At 53.4% G+C, this 12,965-nt stretch overlaps 1 protein-coding gene across 1 annotated transcript; it reads right to left on the bottom strand.

Annotated features, from left to right (window-relative positions):
• Positions 1-633: 633 nt before the first annotated feature.
• TBX3 (T-box transcription factor 3) lies at positions 634-12,650 on the bottom strand. The gene is made up of 8 exons (XM_077787158.1): positions 12,240-12,650; positions 11,178-11,622; positions 9,133-9,400; positions 7,750-7,896; positions 5,557-5,633; positions 4,059-4,216; positions 2,062-2,765; positions 634-1,434 (listed from the first exon to the last, which is right to left on the bottom strand). The coding sequence occupies exons 2-8, from the start codon at positions 11,570-11,572 to the stop codon at positions 988-990; spliced, it is 2,196 nt and encodes a 731-aa protein (XP_077643284.1). The 5' UTR covers positions 11,573-11,622; positions 12,240-12,650; the 3' UTR covers positions 634-987.
• Between the last annotated feature and the right edge of the window lie 315 nt (positions 12,651-12,965).

Raw genomic sequence — 12,965 nt, forward strand, 5'->3', positions numbered from 1 at the left:
ACTTTGTTTTAATAATAGTGTCCACTCTTTTCTTCTTCTCAGTATGTTAAACCTTGTTATTGCATATACAATTAAAGAGGGAAAGCTGTGATAAATCTACAGTCGAGCTACAGAGGTTTTTAGATAAAATAAATTCACTTTTTTTCTTTCCAACTACATGTCTTATTTTTGTTGCTACAAGGGAGGATGTTTAAGGTAGAGGGACAAAGGTCTTATTTTCGTTTTTATTATTAATAATAATTTTTCCCTGGGATTTGAAACGAGCATTGAAAATAAACATCAAAACCCCACTGAAATAAAAAAATACCACCACCCCCCCTCAAAAAAAAAAAAAAAAGCAGACTACTCTGGAACATGCAAAAAAAAAAAAAAAAAAAGCCACCAACTGGCTCTCAGACATCACAATAATATTTTAAACACACAGCTTCCCTTAATATCGACTGAGGGGGTTGTGGTTAACAACCCGCCCAGGAAACAACTGTTGAAGAACCAATACGTGAGTTACTTACACGCCTTTCTTTCAGAGAGAAAAAAAAATCACTTCTCTTACTTAATTTTTATTCGTAAGTTTGTTTGATTTTTTTTTTGGTTTATTTTTTCTTTTAGGTCTTTTTTTTTTCTTTTTTTTTTTTTTTTCCTGGTGTGTTTTGGTTTTGGACTTTATTTTTTTTTTACACTGGTTAGAAAGAAAATAAAAGGAGGATGCCACAAACCCCACTCGATCCCTGTGAGGAGGCTCTGACCCAGCGCTCCCCCATCCCCGACCCTTTTTCCCTGCTCCTCCAGATACCTTTTTGTTGCTAAGCACGCACACAATGCCGCGGGATTTTATATGTTAAAAAAAAAAATATGGGGGGGGGGGGAGAAAAAAATAAAAACAAAATAAAGAAGGGGATTAAAAAAAACACTCGCGGGGTGGAGGATGTGGTTTCTTTCAAACAAAGTGCACTGCGAGACCGATTTGAAATGAGCTCCCGGAGGCCGGGGTTACGGGGAGCCGCTGCGGGATCTGTCCTGCTTGGGGTCGAGCCCACTGACCAGGCGCTGGATGTTCTGCAGTTCGCTGGTGGCCGCCTCCTTGTCCGCGCCCAGCTTGGGGGACAGCGACACGGAGCCGGACGAGAGCGTGGAGGAGCGGCTGGTGAGGTCCGAGGCGGAGTCCAGGGGCACGGAGCCGGGGCTGCCGCTCAGCCCGCCCGCCTTGCCCTCTGCGGAGCCGGCGGCCAGGCCGGGCAGGGCGGTGGTGAGGAGGCTGCTGCCGTCCGACAGGGGCACGGGCAGCGGGTAGGGGCTGTAGCGGAGCCGCGGCCGCACGGCGCTCAGGAACGGGTGCCGGTGCACCGAGCTGGAAGCGGCGCTGGAGGCGGCGGCGGCCGCCGCCATGTAGGTGTAGGGGTAGGGGAAAAGGCTGCCGAAGGGAGACATGGCCAGGCCCTGCGGGAGGGGAGGAGAGACAGGAAAGGGTTACCGGCCCGCACGGCTGCCCCGCGCCAGGCGCTGCCCCGCGCACGCGGCCGCAGCGGGATGGAGAGGGGAGAGCCGTCCTCCCGCTGCCCCGGCCAAAAACGCGTGGGCACACCCAGCCCGGGCTCTGCCCCGCACGGCCCCGCTCCCGCCGGGCCCATCGGGGGCCGAATGGCCGTGGGGGTCTCTCCCCCGCTCTCCCCCGTCACCGGGGATTCTCTTGCGCTGCGACAAGCGCCCTTTACCCGCAGGTCCAGCCCCCCTCCCGCTCCGCAGGGCAGCCCCGGGCACATCCCCCCGCCAGCGGCTCCGCTCCGCAGGCCGGGACGCGCCTGGCCCTGTCCCGGTGGCGATCGGGGCTGCGGGGCTCTGCAGGACAGCGGGGAGGGACGGAGAGCTCGGGGACATGGCGCTGGGCCACCCTCCCCGCCCACAGCTTTCCCTCCTCCGACTTGCCGGCAAGCCCTGTGACCGGCCCCGGAGAGGGGCAGTGGGGGGACATGGAAGCGGGGAGTTTAAAGGAGCTTCCCGCTGCCCGCCCCCGTCCCCAGGCGCGGAGCCCCGGCCCGGAGGGGCGGCGCGGGGGGAACGCGGTACCTGTGAAGCCAGGACGTGCTGCTGCAGATGGAAAGGCAAAGCAGCCGCCGATGCTCCCGAGAGTCCCTGGGCCGCCGCCGTGGCCATGACCGTGTTGTCCAGTCCCGACACCCCGGCGGACGCCCCGGAGACGGTGGCGAGGAGGGGCCCCATGCCCGCGGCCATGCCGGAGAAGGCTCCCCCCATGGCGAACTGGCCGGGGTGCAGCAGCAGCGGGTGCCCGTTCCCCAGCGGGTTGAAGAACTGCTGGCCGGCCAGGGCAGGGGGAAAGCCGAGGTTCTGCAAGTGTCCCTGGCTCAGGTGGGCCGTGCTGTCGGTTTGGACCGTCAGGGGGGTGAAGGGCTCTTTCCCCAGCAGTCGGTTCTCATCTACTTTGGGGCCATCCCTGAGGGGGCTTTTCAGTTCCTCGCCGCTCAGGCTTCCCCCCCGGGTGCTGGAAGAGATGGTAGCCGGGCTGTGCCGGGAGTCCGGAGGGGCTTTCTCAGTCCTCTCTCGGCTCCGGCTCCCTGCCGAGTCCCCGGGGAAGAAGTGGCTTTTGGAGGGGCTGCCGCCCTTGTCCCGGGGGTCGTCCCCCGCCGTGGCAGCAGAGCTGGCCGGCGCTGGGGTGGCGGCGGTGGTCGTGCTGATTTTGCCCGACTCGTTTCCTTCTAGCAAGGGATCGTCTTTGCTGTCTGCATCGCTGTCTCCCTCGCTGGGGCAGAGATCTGCAAGACAAAGGGGGCCCGGGGCTGGGATCCGGCATTGCACATCCCGAAATCCCCACCGGGCTGGGAGAGGGGGCAGAGACGCTTCCTGATCGGCCAGAGGTTTGTATGGAAATACTTCCCTTTTTTTATTATTGTATAAATAAATACAGCCCCCGGCTCCCACCGCCCGCCCCGTCCAAGCCAGCCCGAGTTTTACACAACGCAGCGAAATTGGCTGCGAAACAAAGCAGCGGCCCAGAGCAGCGACCCCCCAGCCGGGCGGGCCCGGGGCCAGCGGCTCCGCTCCCCGGGGCTGCCGGAGCCCCCAGGGACCCCCCTGCCCTGGAACGGGACGGCAGCAACCTCGGGGCAGGGCTGAAGGGCCTTGGGGACGTGTCCCCTACGAAGTTTTCCAAAGTTTTCATCCCTTTCAATGGGTGAACTTTGCAAACGCACACAGAGACACCTCGCAGCCATCTTCATCACCCCCTGGGCCCCCCTTCTCCCCAAACACATGCACGGCTTTGCTGGATTCCTCTGCACTTCATCTCCTAATTTCAGCGCCCCAGGTGCGAAGCTCTGCTTTGCTTTTCGGGTCCCCTCCCAGCTCCCCTCCCCTCAGCTCGGCAGGCCTTTAAAAAAAACGAGTAAAGCAACTACAAAAAAGAGGCTGTTTCCTCCTCCCCCTGCCCCCCCCGCCCCGGGATGCATTAATACATAGGAGAGAGCTGCAGACAGCTCCCAGCCCCGCACGGAGAAACCCAGGGTGACTTTTCTATAACAAAGTTCGCGACTGTATCCAGGGGAAAGATCCTTCCTCTGGTAACAGAGGCAGTGAGGGATATTAATGGAGTGACTCCAGTTTTGAACTTTTGCCCCGTGGTCTGTCTTTGCTCCCTTGACTCGGAGCTGGCTCCTTTCTGAACCAAGGAGGGGAGGGATGAATGTGCAGCAAGGGGAGAGGGAGGCCGGGGGGGGGGGAAAGGAGAAGGAGAGGAAGAGTGAGGAAGGCAGAGAGAGGAGAGTGAGAGGGGAGAAGGGAGGAGAGGAAAAGACAGAAAGGAAAGAAGAAGAAGAGTGAGGGAACGAAGGAAAGAGAGGGCAGAAAAACTGAAGAGAGAAAGAATAGAGAGAAGAGAGCAAAGAGACAAAAAGAGAAAAGAAGGGTAGAGGTAGGAAGGAAGGCAAGAGGGAAAGAAAGAAGGGAGGAAAACAGGCCAGTGCCAGAGGGCAGTGGTACAGGCCAGAATCTGCCACCACAGAGCGGGCACCCAGGCTCTCCCAGAGGAGACCAGGGGCCACAGCTCTCACCTTTGAGGCTGGAGGTGCCCACGGCAGGCACGGCAGGACAGGAGGACTGGGCAAAGCACTTGAAGGCCGTCTGCTCATTGGACGACTCGTCCGAGGTGGGGTTCTCCTTCTTCTGCCTCTCGTCGTACACCCGCATGGACTGCAGGGTCAGCTGCTTCCTGCAGGCACAGACCCCGCTGGGCGAGGGCCCCGGTGCCCCCGGGACCCCCTGCGCCCAGCCCCTCCTGCAGCTGCCACTGGGGCCCGAGGAGCACAGGGGAATTCAGAGCCACGGTCCCCTCGAGGAGGAGGAGAGCGTTTTGGCAGGCAGGGCTTGGCTGCTAATGAGAGGAGATTTCTTGGAAGCGTGAGCAGCTCCTCAGCGAGGGCTGATATTAAAGACAAGGGGCGGAGGGGAGAGGGAAGCATTCCCTGGAGATTAGCTTTTAAAAGGCAAGGATGTTCCAGAGATATGAGCCATCTTAATGGTTGCTAAGATTGCTAGGAAGTGGTTATTTTGTTAGGCACTTTATGTAATCTTTTCACCAACAATTAACCCGGAGTAAAAAATCTATTTATATTTAGAGAAATTAGAAATCATTTCCGTCCTGTGGCTCCAGCACTGGCTTTATTTTCACACTGATGGACAAGAGGAGCTGGCGTGTGCATGTTTGTGTGTGTGCTGGGCAGGGAGAGAGGCTTCTTGGTTTACACCACGTTCTCCCCACTTTTTTATTTTGTTGTTTGCTTGAAAAAGGAGAAACAGATCTATTTATTCATTATCTAAACCCCTGTGCAAATGGCTAAAATATCCTGTCTCCTGTATCTCAACAGAACAGACATATCCCCCATTAGAGGAATAAAAATTGACCCTTTTTTCTGCAGATATTTTCTTCTTATATTAAAAATAAAAGTCTTGAGTCCCATTATAACGAGTTCTGTCTGCCTACCTGGGCCACAAACTCTGTCCTGCTGCTTTTGGAAAAAATAAAGAATCTTCTATCATTAATTATTTCCATATTCATGAGATACCTCTGTCCAAACAGTTTATTTCTGTGCTTCTCCTCCATATCTCTGTTTCACCTCCATTTCTGTGTTTATTTCTATGTTTCTCCTCCATTTTACTCTTTTCCAGACAATCCCCAGAAAAATGCCAGAGGAGATTCACGCAGTGCTCAGCCCTCACTTGTCCCTCTTCTCCAGCCCCAGATCCAAACTACACTGTAATATTCCCTCTCAAATTAGTAAGGGAAAGTTTTTTTTTCTAGCAATATTCGGTTCATGTACCGCACTCCCTTTGGCCAGTCATCCCCTGTGACGTGAAAACTAAACGTGGAAAGCAGGAAAGAATTCCCATGCAATCCGTTTGACGCTATTAACGCCAAGATCCTTATGGATTTTGGCGAGGGGAAGTGTGGTTTGGAGGCAAGGCAAGGTGATTTTGACCTCTTGCTCATGTTCTGAGCTTAACACATGAAAACCAAATGAGGAGCCTGTAAAGAATCAAGCCAGACCTCACCTCTTTTCCCTTCTTCCATTCCCGGTGTCCCGAAAACCTTTGGCAAAGGGATTGTTGTCAATTTTTAATTGCGTGATCTATAGGATAGAGAGAAAAAAGAAATAGCTGGGGGTTGGGGCAGAATAAGGAGATTTTTGTATTATAAAATAACAGCAAACCCTACTCTTCCCGGTTCCCCTAGTGCTGGCAGGAGTAGGACTGGGCAGGGGGCAAAGGTCCCTGGTTTTTGGGTGAATCCATGTGTTTCTCCTGAGCTGTTTGGAGGCAGCTTGCCCCCAGTCCCCCGCCGGGCTGGCCGGTGACCTGGACCGTGGTGGCAATGAAAGAGCCCCGTGTTGCTGCCACATCGGAATTAATTGAGCTGTGCAATGAGATCCATGCAAGTTATGCCTGTGCTTAAAACTCTTTAAATACCATAATTAAACCGCAAAGGAATCATACCCACCCCCTTGCTATAATAAAATACTTTATATAATCGCATTATGCTCCATGTGTGTTGGGGCACCAGGGGTGCCAGGAGCCAGTTCATATTTTTTTGGGGGGTGTGTGTGGAAGTTTTTCGGTTTGGGTATCCTCGGGCTTCAGGGAATGACTGTTGGGAGGGATGAGGGGTGCGGGGCATCCCGCAAGTGCCGGGTGCCGGCGCGTACGATGCACGGAGCCGAATTCACAGCCCGGCCGGGGCTCACCCCGCTGGGACGGGATGCGAGCGGTGGCAACGGGAACGCCGCCTCCATTCCCGCTCTCGGGCCGGGCTGGAAGCACAGCCACCCCCCAGTTTAGGAGCAGAGGATGACCCCGAAAAGCAAACCCCGCCTGCGCCCGAGTGCGGGCAGGACCGGGCTCGGCTCCGGAGTGACCCACCCGCCGCACAGACGGGAGCAGGAAAACCCCACTGCTAAAAGCAGCGGGACTTTCAATCCAGGTGCTCCCGGCCGTGCCTTCTGCTCCCCCCGCGCCCAGCCCAGGGCTCCCCGCCGCTTCCGCACGCCGCTTCGCAGCCGATTTCATGGCAATCACACAAATATGCTCATTTGTGTCCTTCAGCCGAGCCGCCCCCAGCTGATAGACCCGGGCGGCCAGCCCTGCTGATAAGTCCCAAAGCAAAGTCTACTCTCTGTACACTCATTTTCTTTCAGTTTCCTCCCAAGTGCCCGGCTGCAGAGAGAGAGGAAAATAGCCCGAGCCCCGAGAGGGAAGCGGTTTTTTGGGAACGGAGGGCAGAAGGGTACAGAGCCCCCCTTTTCACCCCCGAATTTTTTACGGTGAAGGATGTGAGGGGCAGAGAGGGGCACAGGGGAGCTGCAGCGAGCGGGCGCTGCGCATCCAGAGCCTCTGCGCTCAACCCACGCGAACGCAAAGCTGCAATTCACAGACAACAAAAAAATCAAAGCCCCCTTTTTGGCTCCTTCGCTTCCTTCCACTTGACTTAATAATCGTAAATTCGCCGTTTGCCACTCTCCCAAATATACCACCTTCATCGCAAGCGACAATAAACCAGCAGCAGTGGAAAGGCAGCGTTTGCAGTGCTGCACAACTTTCTTACATGGGCTTTTCCAGCCCTTCCAGCTAAATTCAAGCGAGATACCCCTCTCTGACCAGAGCATATTTCTGCACCACAAAAAATAATAAAACACTGCAGGATACAAAAAAAAATATCATAATATTATAATAATAGGAACCAGACGTGCGCTCCAACCTTATTGCCAATTGCTGTTAAAGGAGCTAAAACAGCACAAAGGCCAGGAAGAATTACAAAATCTCAGCCCCGCTGCTCTCCCCACTCTGTCTTTCGACACACGGAGCCGAGCCTTTTTTATTACTTTCTTTTCCCTGATGCATCTCAGATTAAATCCACACTAAGAGCAGCAAACTCCACCCCATCCCTTTCCTCATACTGGGAAGATATACTGGGGAAAAAAAACCCGGTAGAAAACCCCTAAACATTCTCCCCCTCACCCTCAGTCCTCCCTCCTTTTAATTGCCTTCCCCGAGGTCGGTATTAGGAGAGTGCTCGACCCCCTCCTCCAGCGCCTTCCCGAAGTTGGATCAAGGAGGTTTTGGGGGGAAAGATAAAGGAGGGCAGAGAGAGAAGAGCAAGATGGGCTTCGTGAGTTTTAAGGGAACAATGCAGGGTAAAAGTTCTCTTAAAAGCCAAAACACGTAAAACAAATCCTCTCTTAATCTCCTTACCTTATCATTCTGGTATGCGGTCACTGCGATGAATTCAGTCTCCGGGAAAACGTAGGTCCTGAACGTGCTGTAAGGAAGCTTGAGGATATCGTTGGCTCGGACGATGTGGAACCGGGGCTGGTACTTGTGCATGGAGTTTAAAATGGTCTGGGGGGGGGGGGCAGCGGCCGGCAGCAGAGAGGGCAGGAGGGGGGAAAGAAGACGGTCAGCAGGAGCAGCATTTCCCCCAGCCATCGGCACTTTCTCCTCCTCATTTGCCTTCCCTCTCCTTCCTCCCCTCACTCCTCCTCCCCGCCAAGCACACTCCAAACACACGCACATGCCTCGCAGCATCCAACTAAAAGTCCTGACAGCTCCAGCTCGCCGGGGCTCGGCTCAGGCTGGACCTCTCAAAGGAGAGGAGAGAGGGGGAAATCCCCTCAGAGCTCCGCTCGGAGAGGGGGAGCAGCTGTTTGGGCTCCGGCAGCAATGCCTTTTGATTTCAAAGTGTAAAACAAAAATAAAATCGAGTCAGGCAGGAGCAGCAGCTACAGTTGCAACACCACCACGAGAGCCTCGGCTCGGTCTAATTGCGTGCCCCAATTCACTTAAGGCCTTCTGCGAACGGCAAAAATGTATCGTCTAATCAAATCACAGCAGCAAATGCAATCTTCGGCACATTAGAGATCCCCCGGCCGCGGCCACCAGCAGCAAGCCCCGGCTCCGAGGCGGAGGCTTTCCCAGGAATAGAAAGAAATGGCCAGGATAGACAGAGCACTTATCAGCAGGTTTGTTTGATTTCACTCTCAGGGTAAGTTTTTATCTCTGCACACCCGGTAAATGTAAAGGAGTGGATAGACATGAATGGGCAACTTGACCTCTGCTTTTAGTCCCTGTTTATTTTCACTCCGGCTTGCTTTACATTATCCAGATTAATATAGATTTAAACGTTTGCGTACTTAGGCCTTTAAGCCCTTTATACACATATGCATATCGTTTTCCTACGCTTAGAAAGTGTGATCGACTTTATTAAAAATATATATAGATATATAAAGTCACCGCAACTCTGAGAAATACCGAGTTGCTCTGCGCTGGAAATGTATCCCTAAAGTTAACGCTGCATGGCACGGGGAGGTTACAGAGCAAACTCCAGGCTTTAATCCTGACCCCAGCAGGAGGAAAAATCAAGGACTGTTATAAACCGGGCAGATGCCCGTCCCCGGCTGCGTGGGGAGATGTTTTTCCCCGTTTTCCTCGCATTTTGGCCGCCTGCCGGAGCTGCCAGCGGGACCAGCCCGGCCGAGCAGCCGCCGTGCTCCGGGCACACCCCCCCGGGACCCCCGCTCCGGCCGGGTGGCGAGGGAGGGGAAAAGGGGGGCAAAGGAAGGTGTAAAAGGCACTCACAAATCCGTGCTTGTCAGAGATGTTATTAGTGAGCTTCAGCTTGTGAAAGGTGACGACTTTGGACATCCATTGTTCGCCGGTGGCCGGGCTGTCCGGGTGGATGTACATTCTCTTTGGCATTTCAGGGTCAGCCTTGCCGGCTACCATCCACCGGGAATTATGGAATTTGTACCTACAATCATCAGCCGCCACAATATCCATCAATAAGATGTACTTGGCCTTTTTATCCAGTCCAGTGCATCTCACTTTAAATGGAGGAAACATTCTCCTATGGGCAGAGGTGGGAGGGAGGAAGTGGGGGGAAGAAAAGACAAGAGAAAAATAAAATGTAATTAATTACAGCGTTTAAACAAGCTTCTGAATTTTGGTAGCGTGTCTACCAAGCAACTTCTTCAGTTCTCAAAAGCAGCAGAGTGAGTGTGTGTCCAGCAAAAAGGTTTCCTCTCCTCCCCCCACTCCTGCCCCCAGTGAAAAGGTTTCTCAAATGCTTAAAAGTTGCAGGAGAAAATGGTCCCTGGATGGGAAATGTACGCATTCCCTAGAAATCAGCAGACGCCTACCTCTCTCTGCCATTCCTAAACAGCAAAGGCCCATTTGGGGCTCTCTGATCTCTCATTAGTTTCCTTTTTGCCTGCTAAACAAAGAAATGGGAGCTGATCGCACCCCGATAAAATAAAACGTCTGAACTATTACGACCCAACCTCCCGATAAAGTGAGGAGTTTTACACTTCGCAGACGAGAATAAAAAACGCCCAGCGAGAGCTGCCGGGGCTCTCCCCGTGCTGCGGCCACCTGGGGATCCCCCCGTGTGCCGAGGGTTCTCTGCAAACCCCGCTCCAGGTCCGGCTCCAAACTGCAACAGGATACCACAAATTTGCTGTTTATTATATCGAGTGGTTGGCATTCAGCAAATCTCAACTTAAAAGGAAACACATGACTTTGCAACATGTAAGAGCTTTTAATACTGGCCGAGGCTTTCACGCAAAAACTTTTGACCACAATTAACAGAAAAAACTTCGGGAAAGCAGTAAAACGGGCGAGGAGAATTTTTTTTTTTTTTTCTCCTTGGTGCTTTTAAGGCTTCTATTTATTTTTTTTTTTTCCCCTGAGCCTGTAGCCTGCAACTGGTGCTTTGCAAATAGGCGAAGCTCCAGCAAGGCAGCTGAAGGCCATCTAAGAAGACTTTTCAGGAGTGGCTTCCTCGAGTAATTCTCCTGGCAAGTCACATGTGGAGAGTTTGGGAGGTTTCTCAGAGAGCCCCTTAGAAAAACACCCGGGTGCAAAGGAGGTTTTCACCCTACGTATCATCACAGAAATAGACAGAGTTGTAAAAGAGCCCAGATGTCAATGAGCAGCGAATATAGAGAGAGATTTCAGACGGGTAAACCTATAAAAAGCAGAAATGCCGAGCGTGGACGCGCCGTGTGTGTTCATTCATTCCCACGTGAAGGTTACATAAATATAGGGACAGGCAGCGCGGAGCTGCAAACCCTTCCCTGCCACTCCAGCAGCGGCTGCAGGACGGCTGGGGAGTTTTGTCAGCTTTTCTGTCCATTCCCAGACATAACCAGCCAGCACAAACCCAGCCGAGATCCCAGCACAGACACACCGAGCCTATCTGCCCTCCTGCCCCAGACGCCTCTCCAAAGGATTTTTCCTTCATTCCCCTTTCTTAAGGAAGAAAAGCTGCGTGTAACGAGGCTGAAAACCAGGCCAGCCCCTTTGCCAACCCCAAATTATTTTTCTTCCTGCTCCCAGTCTTTTCCAGCAAGCATTAAGCTACTGAACCATGAAGGGACCCTCTCAGCCCCTGCACACGCACATGCTCAGCAGGGCCGGGTCGCGCCTGGGCTTTTCCCGGCAGCCTGGTGCCCCAGACGGGCTGGGATCTTCAGCTGCCTAAAGCTTTCCAGAACTGCAGGTGAAAGGAGATTTACGGAGGAAACTGCCGGGGAGAGAGCCTTGCCCTGGTGGGGTGCAGAGACTGAGGGGTGGGGAACGGGGTTGGGGGGGGACAAAGGCACGAACCCCAGACCCAGACCTACCTTCCCGATTTGGTAATCACCATCTCTGTGCCTCTTTTGTGGAATTGCTCCCAAAGCTCTTTAGCTTCCAGATGCACTTTCGGATCGTCTTCTACCTCTTCTTCTGGCTCCAGAGTTTTTAAAGGCCTCAGATGGGCTGCTGCCTGGTGACCCAGGGAAGAAAAGGGAATGCCAGTCTCTGCAGCCCCCACTAACTGATCCATGATGGGTTTAGCCAGAGCCCCGGGAAGGGAGAGGGCGGCTGCTCCGTTGGGAGGCAAAGCCAGAGCCGGGAAGAAGGGAGGCTGATGTCCCAGCACAGCGCTCATGGCAAAGTCCGGTGCCCGGTGCGGTAAAAAGGGATGATAAGCCATGCTTGTCCCAGGGATTACTGGATCTCTCATCGGTAAATTCATCCACTCCACTCCTCGGTCTTCCTACTGCTGGAGTAGTCCCGGAGTGGTTTCTAACAGCACATCACGAAGAACAAAAATTAAGATAATAACAATAACAGCAATAAAGCACCAAAAAAAAAAAATTAAAAAAAAAAAAAAAAGGGTTGGGGAAAACAAGCCCTAAACAGCACAGTACATGAGGGAGAGGCAGAACTTCTACAACCTACAACTTCCCGAGCCGGGGCACATCCCCAGCCCTCGGGACAGCGGATTAACAGGATTGTTCATTATTAGTCTTGCTTTTTCTCGTGTTCGGTCTCTGAGGCTTTGTTTTGCTTTTTAGCTGTTTGCGTTTTTTTCCTGAGTGGAAGTCCTTGTGCTGGAAAAGAAACGCCGAAGAAGAGAAGAAAAAATATCCACCGGGTTCGCTGTCTGCTCCTGTTGCCGCAGAAGAGCTGGACAAGCCGAAATCCTTTTTTTTTTTTTTTCCGTCTTCTTTTTTTCTCTTAGTCCCAAACCCCTTTCTCTTCTTCCGTGGCGGAGAGTGACGGCTCGAAGCTGGGTTTTCTTTTTGGGTGGCTGGCTCTCTTCCCCCTCCCCCCCACCCCTCCACCTTTCCTCCGTACGCTCAGGCTGCAGAGCAGAGGCTGAGGAAGGAGGGAAAGCAGAAAGAAGCAAACAAACCCACCCCCCTCGCCGAGGAAGGCTCCTGAGCAACCTTCAGCAGCAAAAACTTGTAGGGAAATCTCGTTTCCGCCTCGCCTTCCTCACTCCCCAAGCAGGAGCTGGTCAGGGTGCCCTGATTTCCATCAGGATCTCTTCTTTCTTTCACCCTCCTCCTTTTTTTTTTTTTTTTTTAATTTATTTTTTCTCCTCTCTTTCTCTTTCGCTGTGCCTCAAAAAAAAAAAAATCTGGCAGAATTATACTGTTGTCTCCATAAAAGAGAGAGAAAGTGAGAGGGAAAGAGAAAGGAAGAGAAAAAGGGGGGAGGGAGAAAGAGAGGAAAAGAGAAAGAGAGAGAAGAGAGAGGGAGAAGGAGCCTCTCGGCTCTGAGAATTCCCTGTGAGTCTGTGCTCTGCGCGCACCCGATCGTAGGGATGTGTTGTGGGTTACAGGGGAGCTGGAGCCGCCTTGATTGGCTCTTTGACGCTTTCGGACCAATTGTGAGGCTCCATAGGCGGGGTTCTGACAGCTCGGGTGGAGGGGGACAGCGCCGAGTTATAAAAAGAAGGTGTCGGAAACTGTAACGCTGCAGCAAAGCATCACTAGTACTTCGGGCCGTGTGAATATGTCAACATGATCAGAGGGGAGGGAGCGGGGAGGGAGGAGGGAAGCGCCCGCCTCTAGGGGGGTGCTGGGGGCCGCCTCGCCCCCCGGCCCCGGCCTCCCGCCGCCCCGGCAGCCGGGGCGCTG

The sequence above is a fragment of the Lonchura striata genome, chromosome 18, assembly GCF_046129695.1.
Source record: "Lonchura striata isolate bLonStr1 chromosome 18, bLonStr1.mat, whole genome shotgun sequence".
In the NCBI taxonomy this organism is placed as follows: domain Eukaryota; kingdom Metazoa; phylum Chordata; class Aves; order Passeriformes; family Estrildidae; genus Lonchura; species Lonchura striata.

Excerpts from the sequence above, each read along its gene's own strand:
- TBX3 (XM_077787158.1), bottom strand. The coding sequence starts at position 11,572 with ATGAATTTACCGATGAGAGATCCAGTAATCCCTGGGACAAGCATGGCT. Across the intron at positions 4,217-5,556 it reads AATGGAAGAAGGGAAAAGAG|GAAGCAGCTGACCCTGCAGT; the intron begins GTGAGGTCTGGC and ends CTGTGCCTGCAG. Across the intron at positions 2,766-4,058 it reads GGGCACCTCCAGCCTCAAAG|ATCTCTGCCCCAGCGAGGGA; the intron begins GTGAGAGCTGTG and ends TTTGTCTTGCAG.